Here is a 27,630-nt window from a genome sequence, read left to right as displayed (position 1 = left end):
GGTGTGAATGCTCGGCAGCCGCGATGTTCGCCGGGCACCCGCGATTGCCCGCAATCACAGCAGGACCGTGGATCTGTGTGTGTAAACACACAGATCCACGTCCTGTCAGAGGAGACCAATGTTGTGTTCCCAGTACAAAGAAACACAGATCGATCTCCTCCCCTTGTGAGTCCCCTCCCCCTACAGTTAGAATCACACACACACCCTTCAGCACCACCTAGTGTTAACCCCTTCCCTGCCAGTTACATTTATACAGTAATCAGTGCAGTTTTATACCACTAATCGCTGTATAAATGTGAATGGTCCCAAAAATGTGTCAAAAGTGTATGATATGTTCGTCGCAATGTCGCGGTCACAATAAAAATCGCAGATCGCAGCCATTACTAGTAAAAAAATGTAAATGCAATAAAACTATCCCCTATTTTGTAGACGCTATGGGCTAGATTCAGAAAGCCTGCCGTAAGTTTGGGAGCCACGTTGCAGGACCGCGCAATTGTCAGTTAAAGCGACGCAGTGCTGAATCGCAAAAAGTGCTCTGGTAAGGAAGGGGGTAAATTCTTCCGGGGCTGAAGTGGCAAGTGAAGTAGCGCAATTTCAAATTAGCATCAATGTGAACCAGGGCTAAAGCATACTATAATTTAAAACAAAGTTGATACAAATAGCATTATACTTTCTCCTCAATGCCATCCCTAGATATAAATACTTTCATTCCTCTGAAGTAATGCATATGTATTAGGGCAATGCTGTTGATAGAGATGTTCCACCAAAGTGTTGCTCCCTGGTAGCATAGATTTGTGGTTACGATTCATATAATTCCAAAGGTGCAAAGCATAGGATTCATTGAAAGTTGGCAACTTCCTCCAAACCGTATAGTACTTTTGCCAAGAGTAATACTTAATAGGATAAAATCGGTCAGGATTTAAAAAATAAATCTTGCCACACATGATATCTTCCGTATTGTTAAAGTCTGGTAAAGTACACATTGTTTTCAAAACACGAGTAAAAAGATGAGGTCCTTGATGTCCCCATCTATTGCCATTATAATTTTGAACAAAATTCTCCATGCATGTCCAGGTGTAGTTATGCTGGGCAGAAAATCCAAAAACACCATTGCTGGAATACTGATTTGATTCGCCTGCCAGAAAGTGCATATGGGGTATAGGCCGCATTGAGATGATGTCTGTGTCCATATATATGCCTCCATATTTCCAGATCAGTGCTAGTCTGCATCCGTCTGAACTGACATGGAACCAATGTGTTTCCAAAGTGGTATTAATCTAGAAAGAACAGGTAAAAAAAGCATGGATTCAATCATTATGCTCACAGATTCTCATTTACACAGGTCATGGTATGGCTAGTAATCATGTTTCACATTCAACTGTACTTGTTCTGTTATAATAAAGTAGCTTCTTTAGTTCTAAGTTCAAAGATTTAAGTTCTGTTTTGAACTGAGGAAGCTACCGTATTTATCGGCGTATATCGCGCACTATTTTGGCAAAATCGTGGGTGCGCGATATACGCCGATACCCGCTTTCCCCCGCCGAGTTTGAATACTGCGCCGACATATACCGAGCGCAGTACACTCGTGTATAGTCGGGCAGTCTCGGCTACACTCACGCTCACGTCCTGTACGTCCAGGACGTCAGCGCGAGCATTGCCGACTATACGCGAGTGTACTGCGCTCGGTATATGCCAGCGCAGTATTCAAACGAGGCGCGGGAAAGCGGGAAACGAGCGAGGAGGACGCCACAGAAGGACGCCGGACCCGACGAAGAGGACACCCGATGCCGCAGACGGACGCCGGACCCGACGAGGCCGCCGATAGACGCTGTGCAAGACACCAAACTGTAAGTACAAAAATCTTTTTTTCACAGGAATTTCGGGGGCAACTTTAGGGGTGCGCACTATACGCGGGAGCGTGCTATACCCCAATAAATACGGTACTTGCCCCAAGTGGTGAAACATCTTCTTCATAACAGAACAAGCTTAGTTGATTGTGACCAACTACATATAGTATAAATAGCAACCTAATCATTCTTTTTGTTCCTCCCAAAAACCTTCTGCATTCTAGCTCCATTGTTGCCTCCTCTCGTGCTTACCTCCAGGACTTCTCCTGAACTTCTCCCATCCTCTGGAATTCCCTACCACAATATCTCCTTGGCTGTCCACTTTTAGACGATCCCTGAAAATGTTTCTCTTCAGAGAAGTCTAACCCGCCTCCACCTAACAACTGTACTTTTATTTTTTCCATTAGCTCATACCCCACAGCTATTACCTTTTGTATAAACTTGACCCCCCCTCTTAGATTATAAGCTCTAGAAAGCAAATATTTTTTTTACATTTATTTACACTCTCTGCTGGTACCATTAACTGTGGAACAGAGTTCTACATCTTTATCTTGCTAACAGAAAATAACCCCTTTTTAGGATTGAACTGCTTCTCATTCAACTTCATTGTGTGGTTGCGTGTCTTCTTCACAGACCTTAGAATAGATTAAACAGTTTTCTCCCAATACTGAAGCCACCATTGAAAGATTTCAATCATATCCCTCTTTACCACTTCAGTACATTTTAATAGCCAAAAGACAGCTATTAGACAGGTACTATAGTTCTGGGTTTATAGTTCATAGACATCCCCCCAAAACCCCACCTCCTGCGGCACGCAGTAAAGGGCCAACTTACAGCGGCCCTTTACCGTGTGATCAGCTGATCACATGTAAGCAGACTTGATGATTATCAGAAGTCCTTTCCTTAAACACTGTGGCCCAGATTCACGTAGCACTTACGCCGACATATCTCGAGATACGCCGCGTAAGTGCACATATGCGCCGTCGTATCTATGCGCCTGACTCTGAAAGCAAGATACGCCTGAAAATAGGCTACATCCGACCGACGTAAGTTACCTACGCCGTCGTATCGTGGGCGCATATTTACGCTGGCCGCAAGGGGCGCACCCATTGATTTACGATTCCAATATGCAAATGAGTGAGATACGCCGATTCACGAACGTACTTGCGCCCGGCGCATTAATATACGCGGTTTACGTAAGTTGTATGTCTGGCGTAAAGTTATGCCTCATAAAGCAGGTGTAAGTCAGCAGCATCAATGCAAATGGCTGCACCAGGGAACACAGCCGCCGTTTTTTACGTTGTTTACGTAGTACGTGAATAGGGCTAGTCGTAGGTTGCGTTCAAGTCCTAGGCAGTGATTCGACGTAACTTAGACAGTTGTTTCGACGTGATTCTGAGCATGCGCACTGGGAAGCGCCCATGGCACGGCGTTATTCGTATCTTGATGGCGCTCGGCCCATCATTTACATGGGGTCACGCCTCATTAGCATGGCTCACGCACAATGCCACTTACGACGTGTTGCGCCGAGGGAACCCAGCGTAGATTAGGGAGCGAGTGTTTTGTGAATACTGTGCTCGCCGCTCTGCGCTACGTCGGTGTAGCGTATATTCGATACGCTACGCCGGCATAACTATGCGCCAAGGTATGTGAATCCGGGCCATAGTCTGTGTGAGGAAAAAAGTGCTGCTGATAACCTGCAAGGCTGTCAGCACACAAGTTTACACTGATAATCAGGGCACTGATCCTGTGTCTTTGTTATCAGTGCAGCCCCATCAGTGCCCATCGGTGTAGCGGATCAGTGCCCATCAGTGCTGATTATCAGTCCCCATCAGTTAGGAAGAAAAATTACTTATTTGCAAAGTTGTATGAGAAACTTTTTTTTTTCAAAATTTTCTGTCTTTTTTCATTTCTTTGGCAAATACAGTACCACCAAAAGAAAGCTCTGTCTAAAAAAATGTCATATTGGTACAGTGTTGCATGACCTCGCAATTGTCATTCAAAGTGTAACAGCACTGAAAGCTGAAAGTTGGCCTGGGCAGAAAGGTGGTGACAAAGAAACATAGAAAAGTGACGTCCATCGAATCTGCCCGTTTTTTTTTTATTTATTTTTTTATATATGTTTTGTATATTCTTTTTCTTTTTCGTTAACTTTTTTGTCTGAGTATAGATCTATGTTGGTCCCAAACATGTTTGAATCCATTTACTGTTGATTGGCTCACTATCTCTGCTGGAAGTTTATTCCAATCATCAACTACCCTTTCAGAAATATTGTGCTTTCTAAGATTAGTTTTGAACTTGAACCCTTGCTCTGCAGCTATTTAAAAAAAAAAAAAAATCCCAGGTCCCATTGTTCAGCTAAGGAACCTTTCAGGTGCCGGGAGTGTGATCTACTGCACTGCAGTTCTGACAATTTAAGTAAAGTCTCAGCCAATTCTATATCAATCCACCGAGGAAGGCTGGGGCTTTAATTTACTTATCAGAACTGCAGTGCAGTAGATCACTCCGCCTGTACCCGAAAGTGGTACAATTGCCATTGACCTTGTTGCACAGCTTGTTTCCCAGGTGGAAGGGACACTCGATCCTGAAGAAAAAGCGATCTACCCAGGGCCCCAGGTAAATGAAGACGACTGGACCAGGTGCTGGGGTAACAGCAGCTTGTCCAACATTCAACCGTGATTGCTCCTCACAGCGCTTCTGGCTCAGGGGTCAAGTCCTGGGGAAAAAAGTGTGGGAACTCCCACCCAAAAAAAAAAAATGATACGCTCATATGCATAATTACTAAACCGCATTTTTTTGGGTCCACTGTACCTTAGTAATCCTTTATGTTACTGGCCGCTTCCTGTATATGGATTCATCGGATAGTGTGCAAGTTAACTATAAGCAAGTTCTTTCTAATTCCTGCGATAACTCGCAGCAGATCTCTGCAATGTCTCCTGGGAACAATGACAAAAGCTCCCAGGAGACATTGCGGCATCGAGGAAGTGACGGAATACTCGCACACTACCCGATGAATCCATATACAGGAAGCGGCCAGTAACAAAGGATTACTAAGGTTCGCCTGCCCCTGACAGTGACTCGAGCTGGGCATCGCCGCTTGGTGAAGGATTGGCTCTGCCGCTCTAGTCCTGCAAAGGGAACTGCGTTCCTGCTGTGAAAAAAGTGCAGGAACTCCGTTCCCGCGCGTTCCCGCAGGACTTGAGCCCTGTTCTGGCTGCTCTCCTCATCCTCCAGCTGCTGCAGGGGGAGGGGGGATAGTTTCAGGATGGAGAGTGGGAAAGGAGCCTCTGTTTCCTGTTCATTCATCTGCAGCACAGAAAAAAGGACTAGGGAATGTTTACTCAGTCCCTTACTCTGTCTCAAAAGTGAAACATCAGAGGTCTGTTTAGACCCCAAATGGGGCTCCTAAAAAAGATAATGTGAAAATATATTGCAAAAAATACTAAAAAATGAAATTGTCAAACAATTCAAAAACTACTGACACTGTCCTCTGCCATAATGACCACGTTCACTACCGTACCAACATCACCCTGTCCACTGCTCTACTGACCCCGTCCACTGCTCTACTGACCCCGTCCACTGCCCTACTGACCCCGTCCACTGCCCCACTGACTAATATCGTTCACCACCCTACTGACCTCTTCCACTGCCCTACTGACCCCATTCACTGTCCTACTGACACCATCCACTGCTTTACGGGCTAACACCATCCACTGAAAAATCCCTATCTGGAGATGAGGATCAGGTGCAGTCTGAGGACTTAGAGGATGAGAAGATTCCTTCTACCTCTCAGGTACTTAAAATGCAGGTGCAATATTATGCAGAGATGGTACATACCACATACAAGTTGCCCCCTGCTGTGGCTGCCATGTCCTCTGTTTCCTCCTTGGGGTCTCGGAAATCCCCACAGGCTGTGTGTACCTTTCCAATTCATCCCTTGTTGGAGAAGTTGATGTTCACCCAGATAAACTGTTTTCTCATCCTAAAAAGTTTTCCCTCCTTTACCCCATGGAGGAAGGTTTCACCAAGAAATGGGGGGTGCCGGCTATAGACGCGGCTATTTCTTGTGTAAACAAAAACCTGACCTTTCCTGTAGACAATGCTCGGGGCTTCAAAGATCCAACTAATAAAAAACACTACAACAGCACAGAGCTTTGCGCCCTCTGCTAGATGTACTAAGTAACAGAGGAATTCCATATAGGTGGAAATTCCCGTTTTGCCTATCAGCAACATGGGCATAGGTGTGCGCAGCCTATTGCATTAGGGTGTGCACCCCAAAGCACACTAGCGTTTATATATATATATATATATATATATATATATATATATATATATATATATATATATATATATATATATATATATATATATATAGCAGTAGGGCAATATACAGTGTCAGTAGAGCAGTGGATGGTGTCAGTAGGGCAGATATTGGTGTCAGTAGTTCACTTTTTTTTTCTCAATTACATTTTTTTATTATTTAAAAAAAAAAAATATATATATATATATTATTATTATTATTTTTTAAACAAATTTTAAGGAGCCCCATTGGGGGGCTTTGGGGAAATATCAGGGGTCTAAACAGACCCCTGATGTCTCACTTTTGTGATAGCGAAAGGAACTAAGGACAGAGATTCCCCAGTCTTTCTCTCTGCTGCAGCAAAGCAGCAGGGGGAATCTGTGCAGCACAGGGTGATTAGGGTGTGCCCAGGCACACCTGGCACACCCTGTGCGCATGCCTATGAACATGGGGGATCACACTGCCTTGTTACGCACGCTGGATGATCTCCAAGATTTTTGTGAGTCACTAAATATACCTTACACAGAAGTCCTGGAATGGTACAGTTCATTCTCGCTCAAAAACGCATGGATCGACATGACCAAGAATTGCACACCGCAAGTCCAGAGACACAGAGACCGATGCCGCAGGTCAGAGAGGAGAAGCTCAAGGAAGCCCTGGTTTATCCGCTTCACGTCGCAGGGATCGGATGGATTACGTTGATCAGATGGACACTTAAACAACATGAATGATAAACTCATGTTATGCTTTCGAACACCCCTTGCTCATAATCTGATAATTTCTACCCTAACAGATACCTAAGTGAGATCTTTAAAATCCCAAACTCACACTGCTTTACTTACTATAGTTCCGCAACTATCAGACCTCACTTCATACTAACTGCTTTTGTTCTGTGTTTTACATCCTGCATCTTATACCCACAGTGCCTACTAGATGATCTATGCTGAAGACTGCAGAGGAGTATGGACTTCCAGAAACCACATGCGCTGTAACACTCAAACAGTGGACAATCGTGAGTAATATATTTCTATCCTGGAATTCCAACATGAGAGGACCCCTGCCCTCTTGTTTGCTCAGAATTCATATAATGCACAAAGCAACATGCTCAGTACAGCTCAAGCAATGACGCCTGTCATTAGAATGGTTTGCCTTTACAATATTGTTAGGCTCTTCTCTTGAACTTTACCTGGGCCAGTCTTGTAAGATACATATATGACCTATATAAAACGGTAGTTATTGTACAGTTGTTTTAAAATTTAATGTACAATGTAGATATCACCAGTCAATAAAAAATTCTGGTGGTCGTTAAAGCCTTCAGACATGCACTATTCTGATATGTCCCACAACACCCTCACTCTGTCCCATGTGGATGGACATCTGCATCCTCTAATGCAAAACAATATGATATCAAAGTTCAGAACAGCACTATTTCTCTTACAGAGAATCAAATTCCTCACGACCACCAGAATAGAAGACTTATAAACAGATTACGTTTTTCATTACCTAAGTTCTTAATGGTTCCTAATGGTTAATATTTGAAAAGTTTGTTATGTCTACCACTACTAGAAAGTTGTAGAAATGTTCTAGAATAGGAAAATAGAGTAAAAGATAGAAATAATAAGGTTGCATAGGAAAAGATTAACTATAGAAGGCAGAAAAAGGGATAAGATAGACTAAAATGATATACAGAGTAAGAGACGACTTTTAGTTTTTAACCTAACGATTTTAGTAGGATCCCTGTGGTTACACATTTATGGAACACAATTTATAAAAAAATGATTCTTTCCTCGTTACAAACAAATAACACCCCACAACCAATATTTAGCCTATGATATTCACTATCTAGGACATCTCATATTCTGAATACTTAGACAGGCATTTTCATTTTACTTTTAAAAAAATTCAGTAACATACTGCCCTCCGGTGGCAGAAACACATATCCCAGTAGAACTCATTGACTACGATCCCCAACAGAGGGACATTTTTCATTCCCTCTGAACTTTCCGGACCCTTAGGGCCTGATCCACAAAAGGGATACGCCGGCGTATCTACTGATACGCCGTCGTATCCCTGTTTCTATCTATGGAACTGATCCACAGAATCAGTTTCTCATAGATAGGCAGAAGATCCGACATGTGTAAGGGACTTACACTGTCGGATCTTAGGATGCAGTACCGCAGCCGCGGCTGGGGGCATTTCTCTTCGAAATCCAGCGTCGGGTATGCAAATTAGCACTTACGGAGATCCACAAAGCTTTTACGCTTCGTTTTTTCTTCGTAAGTATTAGTTTGCCGTAGCAAAATTAGGGCTGCTTTTACAAGGTGTAAAGTTAGTACACCTTGTAAAAGTATACCCTTCTATCCCGCGTCGCTGTCCTTTTTTTAAAAATTTTTTTTTTTTCCCCCGCAACTCTTTTTTTTTTTTTTACGCCCGTTGCGATTCTCAAAACCCGGCACAACGTAAAACCGTGCAAAGCACGTCAGGAAAATAACGTCGGGAGCATGTGCAGTACATCCGGCGCAGGAGCGCGCCTAATTTAAATGGGACTCGCCCCATTAGATTAGGAACGCCTTGCGCCGGACGGATTTAAGTTACATCGCTCAAAATTTCTAGGTAAGTGCTTTGTGGATCGGGCACTTAGGTAGAGATTTTGCGGCGGTGTAACTTAAACGGGAAAAATTAAGTTACGCCGGGTTTTTGTGGATCAGGCCCTATATCTCTAACCAGTACCCTTTATTTCTCTATTATTTCAATAATCTAATCCTACCTCCGGTACAGTACATTTAGAAGTCCCCCCCTCCCCTTTCTTGTTTTTTTTTTTATCTTCTACTCACCCCTTATCCCACCAGTCACAACCCTTCACTCCAATCCTCCGCTTATTCTATACAAAACTTAACAAGATATCACTGTACACCAGCACAATGTCTAACCATAAACCCCAAACCTCCTCATTATCGATTAAACTAGTTTCTGTCAATGCAAAGGGACTTAACATCCCTGAAAAAAAAAAGATATACATTTCTCAAAGAATTTAAAAACTTGAAGGCCAATATCATATGCATCCAGGAAACACATTTCAAAGCTGACAAAACTCAAAAATTCACTGATAAGCAATTCCCATTAGCATACCATGCTCCAAACTCTGAATCAAAAAGCAAAGGAGTAACTGTTCTAATTTCTAATCAGACTCCCTTCCAACTAATAGACTCCATGTACAACCCACTGGGGAGATATATTTTCCTGAAAGGTAAAATAGGCTCCCACCCTATCACGATAGCTAACATCTATGCGACCAACAATAAGCAAGTCACATTCTTCCGCCAAATAGGAGATCCAAATAGGAGATCTGCTAACCTCATTCTCCACATGCATCCTAGTTTGGACACCTCAAATGGCACATCAACCCTTACATTCAGAGCACTAAAACAAATTAAACTACAAATCCAAGGTCTCATGTTACATGATGTATGGCAAATTCAAAACCCCCAAGAGAAAGACTACACTTACTATTCACCTCTGCACCAAAAATATTCTAGGATAGATTACTTTGTTTTATCCCAATCCGATCTTAATGTACTAGGGAAAATCACAATTGAACCAATGATTTTATCGGATCACCATCCGATAACCATGTCTCTAATATTCCCGGAAAAAGTGTCTAAAACAAAGTCTTGGAGGCTGAACACTTCTATCCTCAAAGACCCTACTGACATACAATATTTCAATGAATGCCTGAGAGATTACTTCACACGAAATGACAACCAAGAGACATCCCTCCTTAATCAGTGGGAAGCCCACAAATGTGTTATCAGAGGGGAATTCATAGCCAAGACTGCCAAAATGAAAAAAGAACAACAAACTAAAATGAACTCCTTCATAGCATGTATCCATAAACTTGAAAGAATACTCAAACTCCCTTTAGCTAACTCAACATTAAATGAGCTAACCCAAGCTAGAACGCAACTAGCAGAAGAACTAAATATGAAAACAAAGAGGCAATACATCCTCAGACATAAAATATATTATGAGCAAGGCAACAAGAGTGGGAAATTGTTAGCAAAGTCTGTACAAAACAAAAAAAGCGCCACCACAGTACACCAAATCAGAGACAAACATGGAAAAATACACTCGTCCAATGAAGAAATAGACAAACAATTTGAACAATACCACCAATCCCTTTACAACATTCCTTCTAACCCAAATTGAAGTGCAAAAACAAGATGAATAAAATGAGGGATGATATTTAAGTTGAAATCAATAACCATTCAGTGAGATGCACAAAACAATAAATGAATACAAAAGGAGTTGTAATACATAACATCTCAAAATCATCCACTGCCAAATCAGATATTGTGACAGGAAGTCAGGTAAATCTGTTGGTGTTGTCACAAACGGGAGATACATTTCTGCCTTGTTTAGACAATACACCAATTGTTATTAGGCGTCGGCTGCAGAAGTAGCCAGAAAAGGTTTAGGGCGTTGGAAAACTTCAGCTGTTCAGAATGAGGCAACTAAGGCCTCTATAAGTAATCCAGAGGATTACCACTGATTTGCTGCATCCTGAGGCTTTGTGAGTAAGGAGAGCAGGAGCTGAAAGTCTTCTGAGGAGGTGAGGAGGTGATTGATTTTTCTGTGTGATAAAAATCAAAAAGAGACTATTGTTTTTCTGCTGTATGACCAGCAGTGTCTGCCCAGCACTAGGCTATGCCAGACTCCCTAGATAGGTTCATGTGTGGTGAAGGTAGACGCCCCAAGTGGCCAGGGTTTATTTTATGTTTGATTTTGTTTATGCTGTTTGGATGCTTTGCACTTGTTTCCAGCAAGATGGAAGAATAAACCAAAATCTTCGACTGCCTGTCTGTATAAATTGAATGTGTAGTGAACCCATCCAGGGGGTCACACACCCCACTAACGAGCTAACCCCTTACACATGGTGGAGTGCCGTGGGCAGTTAAAGTAAACCCAAAATGGAGGAGATACTGAAACAGCTGGCTATAGCAAATGCAAATCAACAGCACACGAATGCAGGTTTGCAGCGGAGCCTTGCAGCTCAACAACAGGCTCACGTAGCTCAACAACAGGCTCACCAAGAGAGCATGGCAGCTCAACAAAAGGTTTATCAAGAGAGCATGGCAGCTCAACAACAGGCTCACGCAGCTCAACAACAGGCTCACGCAGCTCAACAACAGGCTCACCAAGAGAGCATGGCAGCTCAACAACAGGTTCACCAAGAGAGCCTTGCAGCTCACCGAGAGAGTATTACAGGCTTGGAACAGAGACACCAGCAGCAAATGGAGGCCATCGTGAAACAGCTTCAGAGACAGCAGACCGAGGCTGGGAGTCGGGCCAGTAACATACCGACTTTTCTGGTAAAACACTTATTTCCAAAGATGACTGCAGATGAGGACCCTGAGATGTTTCTGACCACGTTTGAGAGAGCAGCGGAAAGAGAGAGTTGGCCTAAAGACCAGTGGGCTGGACTAGTAGGCCCCCCTATTTTCTGGAGAAGCCCAAAAGGCATATTTTGATTTGGAGCTTGCAGACGCAAAAAACTATGATCAATTAAAAGAGGAAATATTGGCACGTTTCGGTGTAACCCTGGATGTCCGTGCTCAGCGGGTCCACAATTGGAGTTATCAGCAGAGGAAGCCACCTCGGTCGCAGATGTATGACCTCATCCATTTGGCTAGGAAATGGCTGCAGCCAGAAACTCTGTCCGGACCAAAAATTTTGGAGCGAGTAGTCATGGACCAATTTCTTAGGTCTCTTCCTAACACCCTGCAGAAATGGGTGAACCATGGTGGTCCAGAAACCGCAGACAAACTTGTAGACCTGGTCGAAAGGTACCTAACAACAGAGAATTTGTCCTCTTCCACCAGAGACGCACAGACTTTCCACCCTAAGACCAGACCTTCCCCACCTATAGGTAAGACTGCATCAAGGGATCGGGGTGGAGAGAGGGACCAAGGAGCAACTAGAGGAATTATCAGGACTACTGCTAATGTTTGGCGAGAGCAGCCTGGAAGACCCATCCCACAGGAGAGGACCAGAAGGTTGATTTGTTACCGTTGCCGGAAAGAGGGACATTTAGCAGCGGTTTGCCCAGCGGGTGATGAACCCATGCAGTGCGACTTTCTGACAGAGAGACGACAGTCCCTTTTTGCAAGAACATGGGTTTATTACTGGGGGGGGTCGCAGGCACTTGGTGCCAGGGGATCTTTTAGAGAAGGCACTCCCTTGAATATATCCTGTGTTTTTTCAGGGAGGATAGGTCCTAGGATGGCATCCTCTTTAATAAAGTGCCAATGTCTACTTACTAGTTTTCTCACCAGAAAATGTTGGTCTGAAAACCCTGTAACAAATGGCCAAGTATAGTAATTTCGACCTCCATCATTCTTTGTTTTTTCAGCCAAAAGTACACTTCTATCCAGTTTTTTTACTTCTACGACTTGTAGTTCCAAATATCCGATAGAATATCCTTTCTCCAAGAATCTATTGGTCATAACATTCGCCTGCTCTTTAAAGTCGTCAACTTTAGTGCAATTACGCCGCAAGCATACATATTGGCTTTTCGGGAGTCCAGCCACAGATGGTGGTGGCAGCTTTCTCGGGGAATAAAGGCATTTCTATCAGTGGACTTGAAATATGTTGAGGTAAGGAATTGTCCCTCCTCTACTCGTATCTGCAAGTCCAAAAAGAGGATAAAATATTCATCTGCCTCGTATTTGAAATGTATACCCCTATCATTATTATTAGGGTTGTCCAGATACCGATACCAGTATCGGTATCGGGACCGATACCGAGTATTTGCGCTAGTACTCGTACTCGCGCAAATACTCCCGATACCAAAATAGAATACTTTTTTTTTTTTTTTGTGACATCGAACACAAATTGGATGGCACCACTGGATGGCACTGATAGGTGGCACTGGCATTGATTGAATGGCACTCATAAATGGATGGCACTGATAGGTGGCACTGGCATTGATTGGGTGGCACTGATGAGATGCACTAATAAGCTGCCTCCCTGCACTGATGCACTAATGGGCACTGATCTGCACTGATAGGTGGCACTGGCTAGCTGCACTTTTGGGCACTGGCACCGATGAGCTGCACTGACAGTGATCACTCCTTCAATGATATGTAGTTTTCCAGTACCGTATGCTAAAAAACAGCCCCACACCATGATGTACCAGTTCTTCATAATTCTAAAGAAAATATCTTTGGTCTGTATTGTGGTTTGAAAACGGTCACATGACATTAAAAAAAAGTATCGGTATTCGGTATCGGCGACTACTTGAAAAAAAGTATCGGTACTTGTACTCGGTCCTAAAAAAGTGGTATCGGGACAACCCTAATTATTATTCAGGGATTCCATGAAGGAATCAAGCGAATCCCTCGGTCCCTTCCAATATGTACGCTTGTGGCGTAATTGCACTAAAGTTGACAACTTTAAAGAGCAGGCAAAGGTTATGACCAATAGATTCTTGTAGAAAGGATATTCTATTGGAGATTTGGAACTACAAGTCTCAGAAGTAGAAAAACTGGATAGAAGTGTACTTTTGGCTGATAAACCAAAGAATGATGGATGTAGAAATGACTATACTTGACTATACTACTGGAAGTGAGCATGTGTCTTTTATTGGACAGCTGGGGCCAATGATGATTTACCATTGGTCCAGGACTCCAAGCTGTCCATTGAGTTCAGAGACTCTGACAAGAAGTGAGGAGAGGCACTGTGAGCTCATCCTCTCTGTCTGCTGCAAACAGCGTGTGCCAGCTTATATTTAACCACTTCACCCTGGAAGGATTTACCCCCTTAATGACCAGGGCGTTTTTTGCAATACGGCACTGCGCCACTTTAACTGACAGTAGTGCAACACTGTGCAAACAAAATTGATGTTCTTTTTTTTTCTCCACAAATAGAGCTTTCTTTTGGTGGTATTTGATCACCTCTGCGGTTTTTATTTTTTGCGCTATAAACAGAAAAAGAGCGACAATTTTGGGAATTTTTTTTTTTACTTTTTGCTATAATAAATATCCCCCCCAAAAAAACACAAATGTAGCGGGGTATCACCCTTTCGAAGTGATATAAAAGACTACCATTGCTGATCGTGAAAGATCTCAGCTCCCTCTTGTGGCCGAAATGGGTTAGAGCCACCTGTTGTTTACATTTTGTTCTGGTACCGCAGAGGACATTGAGGAATTAAGTTCAGGAGGAGAAGAGACTCCATTTGCCCTGGCCTGTAATAAACGACATTACCCAGAGACCAGCTGGATAACCCCAAGATGCTTTGCCTTCAGCGCCGCCTGCTGGGGAAGGTAATTTAAGGGAGTGGACTTGTTTGGCGCGCTCTCTCGGGACCGCCTCTTTAGCCCAGGAGGACACTGCCAGAAGTGTCTCCACGGGGAGTAGTCCGCAGCTGAGGCCTACATACTCCCGGGAGGAGTGCCTTTGTAGAAGAAGAGACGGAACCTCCGTCGGAGTGATCGGACGGGCTTTTAGCATCCCTGAGACCTGTCTGAGAACCGGAGGCTCCTGGCTAACAGGACTGTGACTGGAGATCGGGGACGGAGTGCCACAGAAGGACGAGGCCTGAACCGGTCGGGTGAGACGAGCACTTGCCTGAGAGTACTGACTGTCTTGCGGGATGGCGGATTGCTGATATCCATCTTTGCGGTTTGACTGTTCAGGGAATTTTCACCAGTTTACTATTTTCCGTTTGGATTATAATCTATCCTAAGGAGCAGTGATTTTAATGATACTTAAGTTAAAAAAAAAATAAAAAAAAATAATGAAAAATTCCTTTAAAGATTTTACCTGCTGGGTGTCTATAGTATGCCTGTGAAAACGTCTTTGAGAACCCGGGTCTTGCCTGAGGAAACATGTATCCATGGAAAAAAAGTTTTAAAAACGGTCGTTTTTTCAGGAGTCCTGAAAAAAATGACCGTTTTAAAAAAAAAAAATTCCATTAAAACATGTTCCCTGGGGCAAGACCCGGGTTCTCAATGACGTTTTACGACAATAACTTGCATATTAGGCTTTAAAATGAGCACTTTTGAATTCGAACGTTCGAGTCCCATAGACGTCAATGGGGTTCTAAATGTTTGCGCGAACGTTCGGTCTGTTCGAAGGTTCTGGTGCGAACCGAACAGGGGGGTGTTCGGGCTCATCCCTACTCCTGATATGTTTTATCCTCCAGACCTGTCACCATTTTTTTTACTTGTCTTTGGACTCATTGGCCCGGATTCACATACATTGGCGCATAGTTATGCCGGCGTAGCGTATCTTTTTTAGGCTACGTCAGCGTAGCGCAGAGCGCCAAGCACAGTATTCACAAAGCACTCGCCCCCAAATCTACGCTGGATTTCTTCGGCGTAAGCCAGCGTAGGTGGAAGTGGGCGTGAGCCATGTTAATAAGGCGTGACCCCATGTAAATGATGGACTGATCGTCATAAAGATACAAATAACGTACGGCGCATGCGCCGTCCCGTGGCCGTATCCCAGTGTGCATGCTCAAAATCACGTCAAAACAACTGCCTAAGATACGTCGAATCACTGCCTACGACGTGAACGTAACCTACGCCCAGCCCTATTCATGTATTACTACGTAAACAACGTAAAATACGGCGGCTGTTCCCTGGTCCATACCTTTGCATGAGTTGCGCCTCATAGATGGGGAATAACTATACGCCGGACGTAAGCCTTACGCAAACCGCGTATATTATGCGCCGGGCGCAACTACATTCGTGAATCGACGTATCTCCCTCATTTGCATATTTGCAATGAGACAGCCAGCGTAAATATGCGCCCACGATACGTTGGCGTAGGAAAGTTACGTCGGTCGGATGAAGCCTATTTTCAGGCGTATCTAGTTCTGTTACGACGGCGCATACTTACACTTACACGGCGTATATCGAGATACGTCGGCGTAAGTGCTTTGTGAATCCGGGCCATTCTATCTTAACCACTTCCATACAGGGCTTTTATACACACCTCCATACGAGGCCTATTCTGGCACTTCTCTCCTACATGTACAAATCATATTTTTTTTGTTAGAAAATTACGCAGAACCCCCAAACATTATGTATGATTTTTTAGCAGACACCATAGGGAATAAAACGACGGTCATTGAAACATTTTATCTTGCATGGTATTTGCGCAATAATTTTTCAAACGCCTTTTTTTTGGAAAAAAATTGTTTCATGAATTAAAAAAACAACAAAACAGTAAAGTTAGCCCAATTTTTTTGTAAAATATGAAAGATGATGTTACACCGAGTAAATAGATACCTAACATGTCACGCTTTAAAATTGCGCACACTCATGGAATGGCGCCAAACTTCGGTACTTAAAAATCTCCATAGGCAACGCTTTGAAAATGTTTACAGGTTACCAGTTTAGATTTACAGAGGAAATCTAGTGCTAGAATTGTTGCTGGCACTCTAACGCACACGGCGATACCTCACATACTGTATGTGGTTTAAACGGTGTTTACATATGACGGCGGGACTTGCGTGTGCGTTCACTTCTGCGCGCAAGCTACTGGGGACAGGAGCGTTACAATTTTTTTTTTTTTGTTTACATATTTATTTATTTTTTTACACTTTTTTTTTTAATTTTATTTTTTTTATTATCACTTTTATTCCTATTACAAGGAATGTAAACATCCCTTGTAATAGGAATGTGTGTGACAGGTACTCTTTATGGAGAGATGCGGGGTCAATAAGACCCCACATCTCTCCTCCAGGCTGGAAAGCATGAAATCGGTGAAAAAAAATTCACCGATCTCATGCGTACTGTTGCTTAGCAGCCGCAATTGTGACTTTGTTTACTTACGGGGACCCGGGCGTGACGTCATAACATCACACCCGGGTCCTCCGATGGTCATAGAGATGTATATAAATATATATACAACACCTGGGATGCATATATATCCTCTACACACTGTAACTTTAACTGACTAGCCTGCCTGCCTGCCTGCTCTATCTACCTACTAAAAATGACTCTCTCTCTGTCTTCTCTCTTTTAACCACCGCAACACACTACACAAGGCCGACCTGCAGGTGGCCTTTTATAGTGTGGGGCGTGTACTAAACCCCCTGAGCCATAATTGGCCAAAGCCAATACGAAGCTCATCCCTATTACAGACACCTCAAGGGATTTCAACCCTATTAGGCCGCATACACACGATCAGTCTAAACCGATGAAAACGGACTGAAGGACCGTTTCATCGGTCCAAAAGGACCGCGTGTGGGCCCCATTGGTCAGTTATCCTTCGGTCCTAAAAATGTAGAACTTGCTTTAAAATTCAACCGATGGACGCCTAACCGATAGGTCAAAACCGATGGTTAGTACGCAAAAGCATTGGTTAAAAACCTGCGCATGCTTAGAATCAAGTCAACACATGCTTGGAAGCATTGAACTTCATTTTTCTCTGCATGTCGTTGTGTTTTACGTTGCGGCGTTGGACTCGATTGTTTTTTTAACTGATGGTGTGTAGGCACATCAGACCATCAGTCAGCTTCATCGGTTAACCGATGAGAACGGTCCTTCGGGCGGTCTTTCGTTTCTGAATCAGCGTAACTCTCATTTGCATATTCCTCGCGTAAAACATACGGGAGCGCCACCTAGCGGCCAGCCTGGAATTGCAGCCTAAGATCTGACGGTGTAAGACACTTACACCTGGCGGATATTAGGGAGATCTATGCATAACCTGATTCTATGAATCAGGCGCATAGATACGACGGCCGGACTCAGAGATACGACGGCGTATCAGGAGATACGCCGGCGTATCTCTTTTCTGAATCCGGCCCACTGTATATATGGGCATATCTGTTCTGCAGTGGTTACTGGGCTGCTTTTAAACTGATCCACAGGTGCAGAGCAATTTACCTGCGGGTTACCTGCCTGAGCCATAGACTTCTGTTATTACCTGCGAGTTTGGGGAGCTTTCTGAAAATGCACCAAACCTGCAGAATAAAATAAAAGTCTATTGCAAAGTTCAGGAAAGCCAAAGGTACACTGGGCTGCACCTGCGGTGCGGGTAAACCGCATCGCATCAGTGTGAAAGCAGCCTTGGGCCCCTTTCACATGGTCAGTCCAACCAATTGGACCCTTCATTCATCTCTAAGTAGTGGCAGACATAAACCAACTTGTATCCTACCTCCGATCCACGAAAAAAAAAAAAAAAAGAGTATAGTGGGCTGTGGGCTGTGTCCCGGGCGAGTGCAGGAATCAGGTAGAAGTATAAAAGTTAGGTACCATTGTTTTCTAATATATTGAAAAGGAAGGTGACCAAGGCGGTAATATACACAGGCAAGCCCCCTGAACACTGGTTCATTTAGAAGGCTCTAACAATGATTGCACAAGCTCACTTGCAGATGCACCTGCGGATATATTCCAAACCACTAAAATGGCTGTTAAATCATTGTGGCAGATAATGCTTGATCTGGGGTTTTAACTACTCGCAGAAGTTGGTTAGCTGATAATCTTCCCATCCAACCCAGTCATCAGAAATTTAGGAGGCTGTCTGTAACAAAAACACTGTCAAAGACATGTAGCGTTCGAGATTGGAACTAATTCAAAATTGGATTTGAATCAAGGTAATTTATGACTAAAATGATATCTATACCAATGTCCAATGTCTATGAGAGGAACCAATTTATAAACTGACAATACTGTATGCATTATACTTATCTATGCAGCAGGTGGTGCTGTAGTATTAAAGTGTATAGTTCATGCATTCTGTGATATAACAGGATGTACCTTCAATATCTAAGTGTGTACTTGTTTGTTATTCAATTCCTGTGTCATGTTTCCTAATGCTGTAAGACATGCATTGCTAATCCTCCATGAAAGTAAAGCATTCTCTGTCTTCAACAAGCTTCCAAACACATGAATCAATAACCTACTAATACCAATGTTCTACTAGTATTGTCTGATTGTACTTATTCGACCATTTTGTATTATAACCCTTCATTGTGGGTTGATTTTTAATGTTAACTGATATAATAAATTAGTATATTTTTAAATAAATATTTTTGTATTGTGAGTTTATACCGTACCATGAAAGTCCTCAAAGCCTCAACTCAATTTGCTATACTTTATCTGAATTTATAGGACGTAAGTACTCAATTTTCTCTGTACATGTTTTGTAGCGCCCAATATCCCAGGTATAGGAGAGGGTTTACACCCACATTAAACTGTTATGCCCCGTACACACGACCCGTTTTCTCATTGGAAAAACTGTGATGAGAGCTTTTCATTGGGAATCCCGACTGTGTGTATTTTCCCACAGGAAAACTGCCTAAAAAAAAGAGAGAGCAGGATGTCTTTTTTCCCGTCAGGAAAAAATCCTAGCGGGAAAACCGTTCGTGCATATGCTTTTCCGACGGTAAAAAAACATGCATGCTCGGAAACAATCTGACGCATGCTCGGAAGCAGAGAACTTAATTTTGGTCGTGGTTATTTATGTCACCGCGTTCTTGGAAGTCAAAAGTTCACCGGACTGGCTTGAGAGGCAGGCTTAAGAGGAATTCCTTCGGGAAAACCATAGTTTTTTGTTTTTTTCTGACGGGAAAACCAGTCGTGTGTACGGGGCATTAGACAGGACCAATTTGGTTGTTTTTCAGGCTGGTCAGTCAGTGTGCTGGGAAATCTTTTGTTTGTGAAAGGGAAACTTTGGAATGTGTAGTTCTTCTTTTTTTATTTTAGTCTTTGAAGTCATCTAATTCTTACCTTCTTATACCAGTTGAAAAGAGGAGTATTGTTGAAAATATCTTCCATTATAAGAGGAAAGATGTGAATATTATCCAGAGATAAAAGGCTTGGGTAATGACTAAGAACTTTTTCCTGATCTTCTGCGTTTGTATGATTTAATCCTTTCATGAAAACCACAACTGACCTGTCAGGGTAGACTTGAGCTGCTGACTCAATTGCACATAAAACCAAAGATGGGAGTTGTAGCCTTTCACTGGTCTCTAAAAATATGATGTTGTTTCCACCACTCAGGAAATCTTCTGCTGTGACTTTGGAATGTTTAGTTGTCCCCACAGTCGTGGCACCATCTGACTGGTAAAAGTAAGGAATGTTGTTGCCCTTGTATGTGACCTTATAGAAAAATCCAGCAGCTGTCATAAATAGCATTACTAAAAAAATCCTTAAGGTTTTTATCATTGTCACTGTATGTAAACATAAATCTGCAAGAGAAAAAAATTCAACGAAAACATGAAAAACATTAACCGTAATAAATAAACAACGTTGCTATTTTTTTTATAACATAGATATTAGAACTTTAACGGTGCCCATATTATTGCCAATATTAAATTAAAATTAACTAATGAATGCATTAATTAATAATACATTTTAACTGTTAAATTATTTAAATTAGATTTAAGTACAATAGTTATTTTAATCCTCAAGGCCTGTCATGTAACCCAATAAAAAAAAATATATATGGCGTATACAATTGCGATACAAGTCATATTGTAATTGAATGTTATTAAAAATGACCTTTCCTTTTTAAACTGCAGCCACTGTAGATTTCTGAGAATGCATTACAATATGGCTACCTAGAGGTGTTCTGTACAGAGTGTGTACTGACTACTCCCAGAAACATAATTTCCTGCTTGTGTGATTGGCTCACAAATTTTCCCAGAAGTCTGCCTAAGATACAATCTTAGTCAATAATATTCCAATCGCACACCTTCCTGGAAAAACGGGCACAAATGCAAAAATGGGTGCTGAAGCGATCACCAGCTGGGAACTGGAACAGCAATCATACCAACATATTCGCCAGCACACCGCGGATCGTGCAAAATGTCCAAAAGTTTAATGCAGTGAAAACATCAAAAGGATTGGCAATCCTTGTGATGTTTTCACTGCATTAAACTTTTGGACGTTTTGTAACGATGCGCGGTGTGCTGGCGAATATGTTTGTATGCCTAAGATACAAGTCAGATTTCAGGAATTCCCTGCAACAAAAATTTCATTTTGGAGAGATACTCCCAGTAGGAACACATCTAAAGAGATGCAGGCCCAGCAGCTTTCCTCATTAGAGCCCTGCAGGTGCACACCTGATAGATAATTCTGAAACCACTCCCGTTTGACCCACTCATCACTGAGGTTCAGAGGAACTTACAATGATTACTTCAAAATAACAAAAGGTAGGAATCTGCAACAAAGGTTGTTATAATCCTTTTAATGTACATAGATCACCCAGATGTTGTGTTCACAGCAGGGATGTAGTCCCAAGGGAGGGGGCGAGCATGCTGATTAACCCCCAGCCAAGCTTACTGAGGAGATACAGGAAGTGAGACATTCAGACAAAGAAAACAAAATTTAGAAGGGAAATTGAAGGAAAAGGTTAGTGAACCAACAATGCACTAGCTTAACCACTTGAGGACCGCCTCCTGCACATTTACGTCGGCAGAATGGCACGGCTGGGCACAAGCATGTACATGTACGTCCTCTTTAAGTGCCCAGCCGTGGGTCGCGGGCACGCGCCTGCGGCGCGCTCCTGCGGCGCGCTCCTGCGGCCCGGTCCGAAGATTGTGACCGCAGGACCCGCGGACCCGATTGCCGCTAGAGTCCCGCGATCAGTCCCCGGAGCTGAAGAACAGGGAGAGCTGTGTGTAAACACAGCTTCCCCGTTCTTCACTATGGCGCTGTCATCGATCGTGTGTTCCCTTTTATAGGGAAACACAATCGATGACCTCACACCTACAGCCACACCCCCTACAGTTAGAAACACAAATAAGGTCACACATAACCCCTTCAGCGCCCCCTTGTGGTTAACTCCCAAACTGCAATTGTCATTTTCACAGTAAACAATGCATTTTAAATGCATTTTTTGCTGTGAAAATTACAATGGTCCCAAAAATGTGTCAAAATTGTCCGAAGTGTCCGCCATAATGTCACAGTCACGGAAAAAATCGCGCGACGTGGCTCCCAAACAAAATTGGTGTCCTTTTTTTACAACAAATATAGCTCTCTCTTGGTGGTATTTGATCACCTATGCGGTTTTTATTTTTTGCGCTATAAACAAAAATAGAGCGACAATTTTGAAAAAAAAACAATATTTTTTACTTTTTGCTAAAATAAATATCCCCAAAAAAGATATAATTTTTTTTCCTCAGTTTAAGCCGATACGTATTCTTCTACTTATTTTTGGTAAACAAAAAACATTGTAAACTTTTGATACATTTTTGGGACCATTGTAATTTTCACAGTGAAAAGTGGTATAAAAATGCACTGATTACTGTGAAAATGCAATGGCAGTGAAGGGGTTAACCACTAGGGGGCGCTATGGGGTTAAGTGCGCCCTAAGAGGGTGATTATTACTGTAGGGGGGCGTGGCTGGACGTGTGACGTCACTGATTGTCGTTCCCTATATCAGGGAACAGATGATCAGAGACACTGCCACTGATATATACAGAGCTGCAAGAGGAGGAAGGGGTTTGTATGTGCTGTTTTCTGGTACATGGAGAGCATTCCTGTACCCGACACCCATGATTATGGTGTGCGTGCCTGTGCACAACCCGTGCGCACGCCAATGGCGGACACCTTGCCGATCCCTGATTCCAGTGGGGGGCACTTGCCCCTCTTTGCCCCTACGCGCGGATACCCATGGATAAAGAGCGTGTAAGGGGTGGCTAAATATGTCATGGAATGTTATATGAAATGTATTTCCTCTGTACCTTTCTCTATTTCAAAAGTGAGACTTTAGGGGAGTATTTAGACCCCTGCTATTTCACCAAAGCACCCCCCTCCCCCCTATTGTAGCATTGTAAAAAAACAAAACAAAAAAATGAAAAATTTGAAAAATATTTTAAAAACTTTAAGCGCTCATTCACACAGTTCTCTGGCCTATACAGTGTGAATGAGCAGTTTGTCTGTGTGGCTGGAGCCTCCTGTTAATCTCTATGGGGATGTAGGAGCTGTATCAACACAGCTTCTAGTTCCAATCTGACAGGTGTTGCCAACCGTCAGTATTTTTACTGCCAGCCAGTAAATAAGAGGCAATTTTCTCCCGCCAGTAAAAATAAAAGGTTGCCAGTAAAAAATATGTCTGACACTCTGCTTGGTCGGGAGCAGGCTGAGAAAATCTGAGTGCCTGCTACATTGTGATCGATGCGGCTCTGGGGGAGGCAGTGCCTGAGCATGTCATGTGATGTCATGGTGCAATGGAGCCAGGCAGAGTAGCCAGAGCCTCCTGTATGGGAGAAAGGCAGGCTGGGACCGCGACCGTCAGTGCTGTTTAAATTGAAGGGACCACTAGGCTTGGAGAGAGACTGTCACTGTGAGTCAGGAGGGGCAGGAGGGGGCATGTTGTATTGGTGAGGTCTCATCATCTGTGCATCTTCACACTGCTATCAGTTTCACTGTGAGAGTCAATTTTATGTGTGTGTGCCCCCCCCCACCCACATTCTGATTTCTTGCCCCCCTGAGTCCTGTCCCTGACCTACTTAATTACTATATTGAAAATAAAATAAAAAATACACTGCTCCAAAAAATTTAAGGAACACTTTGAAAACATATCAGATCTCAACAGGCAAAAATCTCATGCTGGATATCTATACTAATATGGACTGGGTAATGTGTTAGGAATGAAAGGGTGGCACATCATTTGGAAATGAAAATTATCCACCTACAGAGGGCTGAATTCAAAGACACCCCGAAAATCAAAGTGAAAAAAGTATGCAGCAAGCTAGTCCATTTTGCTGAAAATTTCATTGCAACAACTCAAAATGGGCCCCAAGTGCTTATATGCATGCCTGACAACATCAGGGCATTCTCTGTAATGATGGATGGTGTCCTGGGGTATTTCCTCCCAGATCTGGACCAGAGAATCACCAAGCTCCTGAACAGACTGAGGTGCAAAATGGCGGCACTGGATGGACTGAAACATAATGTTCCAGAGGTGTTCTTTTGGATTTAGGTCAGTTGAGCGTGGGGGCCATTCAATGATATCAATTTCTTCATCCTCCAGGAACTGACTGCATACTGTCGCGACATGAGGCCGGGCATTGTTGTGCACCAGGAGGATCCCAGGTCCCACTGCACCAGCGTAGGGTCTGACAATGGGTCCAAGGATTTCATCCCGATACCTAATGGCAGTCAGGGTGCCATTGTGTAGCCTGTAGAGGTCTGTGCGTCCCACCATGGATATGCCTCCCCAGACCATCACTGACCCACTACCAAACCGGTCATGCTGAATGATGTTACAGGCAGCATAAAGTTCTCTGCGGCTTCTCCAGACCCTTTCACGTATGTCACATATGCTTAGGGTGAACCTGCTCTCATCTGTGAAAAGCATGGGGCACCAGTGGCGGACCTGCCAATTCTGGTGTTCAATGGAAAATGCCAATCGAGCTCCACAGTGTCCGGCAGTGAGCATAGAGCACACTAGAAGACATTGGGCCCTCAGGCCACCCCCATGAAGTCTGTTTCTGATTGTTTGGTCAGAGACATTCACACCAGTGGCCTGCTGGAGGTCATATTCTAGGGCTCTGGCAGTGCTCATCTTGTTCCTTCTTGCACAAAAGAGCAGATACCGGTTCTACTGATGGGTTAAGGACCTTCTATGGCTCTGTCCAGCTCTCCTAGAGTAACTGCCTGTCTCCTGGAATCTCCTCCATGCTCTTGAGACTGTGCTGGGAGACACAGCAAACTTTCTGGCAATGACACGTATTGATGTGCCATCCTGGAGGAATTGGACTGCCTGTGCAACCTTTATAGGGTCCAAGTATCGACTTGTGCTACCAGTAGTGACACTGACCCTAGCCAAATGCAAAACTAGTGAAAAACAGTTAGAAAAGATGAGTAGGGAAAAAAAATGTCAGACACCTCCACCTGAAAAAACATTCCTGTTTTGGAGGTTGTCTCGTTGTTTCCCATCTAGTGCACCTGTCGTTAATTTCAATTAACAGCAAAGCAGTTGAAACTGATTAACATCTCCCTCTGTATACACCCCTCCCCCTCTGCTACTTAACTGACCAGATCAATATCCCAGGAGTTCTGATTCAAAGGTGTTCATTTAATGTTTTTGAGCAGTGTATGTTTTTTACCTTATTATCTACCTTAAATCATATTGCTAATTGCATATTGTATTTGATTATAGCCTTTAAGTACTTTAATTTGCACTTAAAACTGTAATTTTGTAACTTTTGGAAATGTCAGTAAAAACTTGGCTGTACCAGTCAATTTTAGGTGTTGTCTAAATTTCAATCTGGTAGGTTGGCAACACTTGTGCGGGTGTGGATGAGTGGTCCGGTGTGTACACTCCATCGGACATTTGCTGTCAGAATTTCCGACAACAAATGTTTGAGAGCTGGTTCTCTATTTTTCCAACGGCTAAAGTTCATGTCTGAAATTCTGATCACCTGTATACAATTACGACGCACAAAAATCCTATGCATGCTCACAATCAATTTGACGCATGCTCAGAATCATTGAACTTCATTTTTCCCAGCTTGTCATAATGTTGTACGTGACACGATCGGACATTTCGACAACAAAAACATTGATTTTTTTTCCGACAGATGTTGGCTCAAACTTGTCTTGCATACACACGGTCGCACAAATGTTGTTGGAAATTCTGATCGCCAAGAACGCGGTCACGTACAACACATAGGACAGCACTATAAAAGGGAAGTTCAATACCAAGTGGCCACCTTTTGGGCTCCTTCTGCTAATCTCGTGTTAGTAGAAGTTTGGTGAGAGACGATTCACGCTTATATGTCATCTGCTGCTGTTCCCGATCTCTCAGAGTCATGGACCAGATTGTGCTCCCTATTATATGGACTCCTCAGGCTACTAATTTTGCCTGTCAAATAGTTGATGTGTGCCCTGGGGTACAAAGGCTTTGCCAATTTCACCAGTTTATCCAGTGTTGCCTTTCTCTTTATTTTGTTATGACCCCTAATAAATGTCTATTTTTTCCCCCACAAATACTTGCCTATGTGTTTTACTTCAAAAAGGACAGTTAGTTTGTGAGTAGGCAGGTACATTTCAAAAATACAATGTCAAATTAACAAGGGACACCAACACCAACCAACTTCCTTGAAGTTAAAAATACAAGATAATAATGTTATTGTGGAAACTTGACACCCAAACGAAAAAAAAAATATTATGGAGATCACTAGGATTTTTTTTTAATAAAAAAAAAACAGGAGATCTTGATTAAAAAAAAAATGAAAAAAAGATCACTATAAAATACATTTTAATAAAAAAACAGGAGATCTTGATAAAAAAAAAGGAAAAAAAGATCACTATAAAAATAATTTCTAAACATTATTATGGAGATCTTGCTTAAAAAAAAAAAAAAAAAAAAAAGATTATTCAGGAGATCACGAGAAATAATAAAGAAATCCGTTTGTCAGATCTCTGTGTGAATATCAGCAGCAAAACAACTTAATTATTCTAGTATTATAAAGAAGAAGAGAATGCGCTGCATTAAAAGATTAAAAAATTTGCAGCGTGACGAATATGCAATCTCCATTACGAACGTTAGTTTTACCAGACCCAGCGCTTCTGTCTTGTACTTGATTCAGAGCATGGGTGGAATTGTGTGCATCGGAATTGTCTACACATGCTCGGAATTTACGAGAACGGATTTTGTTGTCGGAAAATTTGAGATCCAGCTCTCAAATTTTTGTTGTCGGAAATTCAGACAGCAAATGTCCGATGGAGCCTACACACGGTCGGAATTTCCAACAACAAGCTCCCATTGAACATTTGTTGTCGGAAATTACGAGCGTATGTACATGGCATAAGATAAGCAAGTCTATAACGCACCATATCATGGACTGTTTAAAGGACAAATACAGTCAGGATAAAAATGAACAGTAAACTTTATGTAACATTATGAACACTTATCGTTTTGTTTTTGTGTGACAGGCAGCAGTATCTGAATTGAAAGTTATTGAAGCAATAAAAAAAAAGTGCAACTAACCAGGATTAACCAGGAGAAACTTCTAAAGTGGTCTATGGATTTTTAGGACAAAAGTTGCATATTTATGGGAAGAATGACATACAAATGTACCAGACATGAACAGAAATAGATAGAGAAAGAAGCAAAAGCTCATTACAAATATATTGGTATGCCATATTAACCATGCAAAATGTATGTTTGAACTCCATTTAAACAAACTGGCAAATTGTAAAAAGTAACAAAACAAACAATTATCACTCTTGTGAACAAAACTTTGTGTTGCTATGTATAGAGCTAAAAGCCATAAAAGAACAAAAGTACAAACAAAATTGCAAAAAAAAACACATTATAATAATAACAATAAAAAAACTAAATGAACATGAGATGTTTCATAACAAATATTCTCTTCAAAGCAAATCTCACAGCGAATACAGTTATTCATTATAACTATGTATAAAAAAGGAATACAAAGAATTAAATTCATACCCCGTGGAAGAGAATGTCTTGTATGTTGTCGTGTTCAGTCACTCTAATTAGTCAATCGGTACC

The 27,630-nt window shown here is 42.5% G+C and overlaps 1 protein-coding gene across 1 annotated transcript; it reads right to left on the bottom strand.

Annotated features, from left to right (window-relative positions):
• Positions 1 to 556: 556 nt before the first annotated feature.
• LOC120935313 (alpha-1,4-N-acetylglucosaminyltransferase-like) lies at positions 557 to 27,630 on the bottom strand. Its single transcript, XM_040347445.1, has 3 exons — positions 27,568 to 27,630; positions 19,887 to 20,347; positions 557 to 1,277 (listed from the first exon to the last, which is right to left on the bottom strand). Exons 2-3 carry the CDS (start codon positions 20,322 to 20,324, stop codon positions 690 to 692), a joined length of 1,026 nt encoding a protein of 341 aa, XP_040203379.1. The 5' UTR covers positions 20,325 to 20,347; positions 27,568 to 27,630; the 3' UTR covers positions 557 to 689.

Source organism: Rana temporaria, chromosome 4 (genome assembly GCF_905171775.1).
Source record: "Rana temporaria chromosome 4, aRanTem1.1, whole genome shotgun sequence".
Taxonomy (NCBI): domain Eukaryota; kingdom Metazoa; phylum Chordata; class Amphibia; order Anura; family Ranidae; genus Rana; species Rana temporaria.
The sequence above is the reverse complement of the archived record's forward strand: the minus strand, read 5'-3'. Positions and strand labels throughout refer to the sequence as shown.

Excerpts from the sequence above, each read along its gene's own strand:
- LOC120935313 (XM_040347445.1), bottom strand. The coding sequence starts at position 20,324 with ATGATAAAAACCTTAAGGATTTTTTTAGTAATGCTATTTATGACAGCT. Across the intron at positions 1,278-19,886 it reads TTTTCAACTGGTATAAGAAG|ATTAATACCACTTTGGAAAC; the intron begins GTAAGAATTAGA and ends TGTTCTTTCTAG.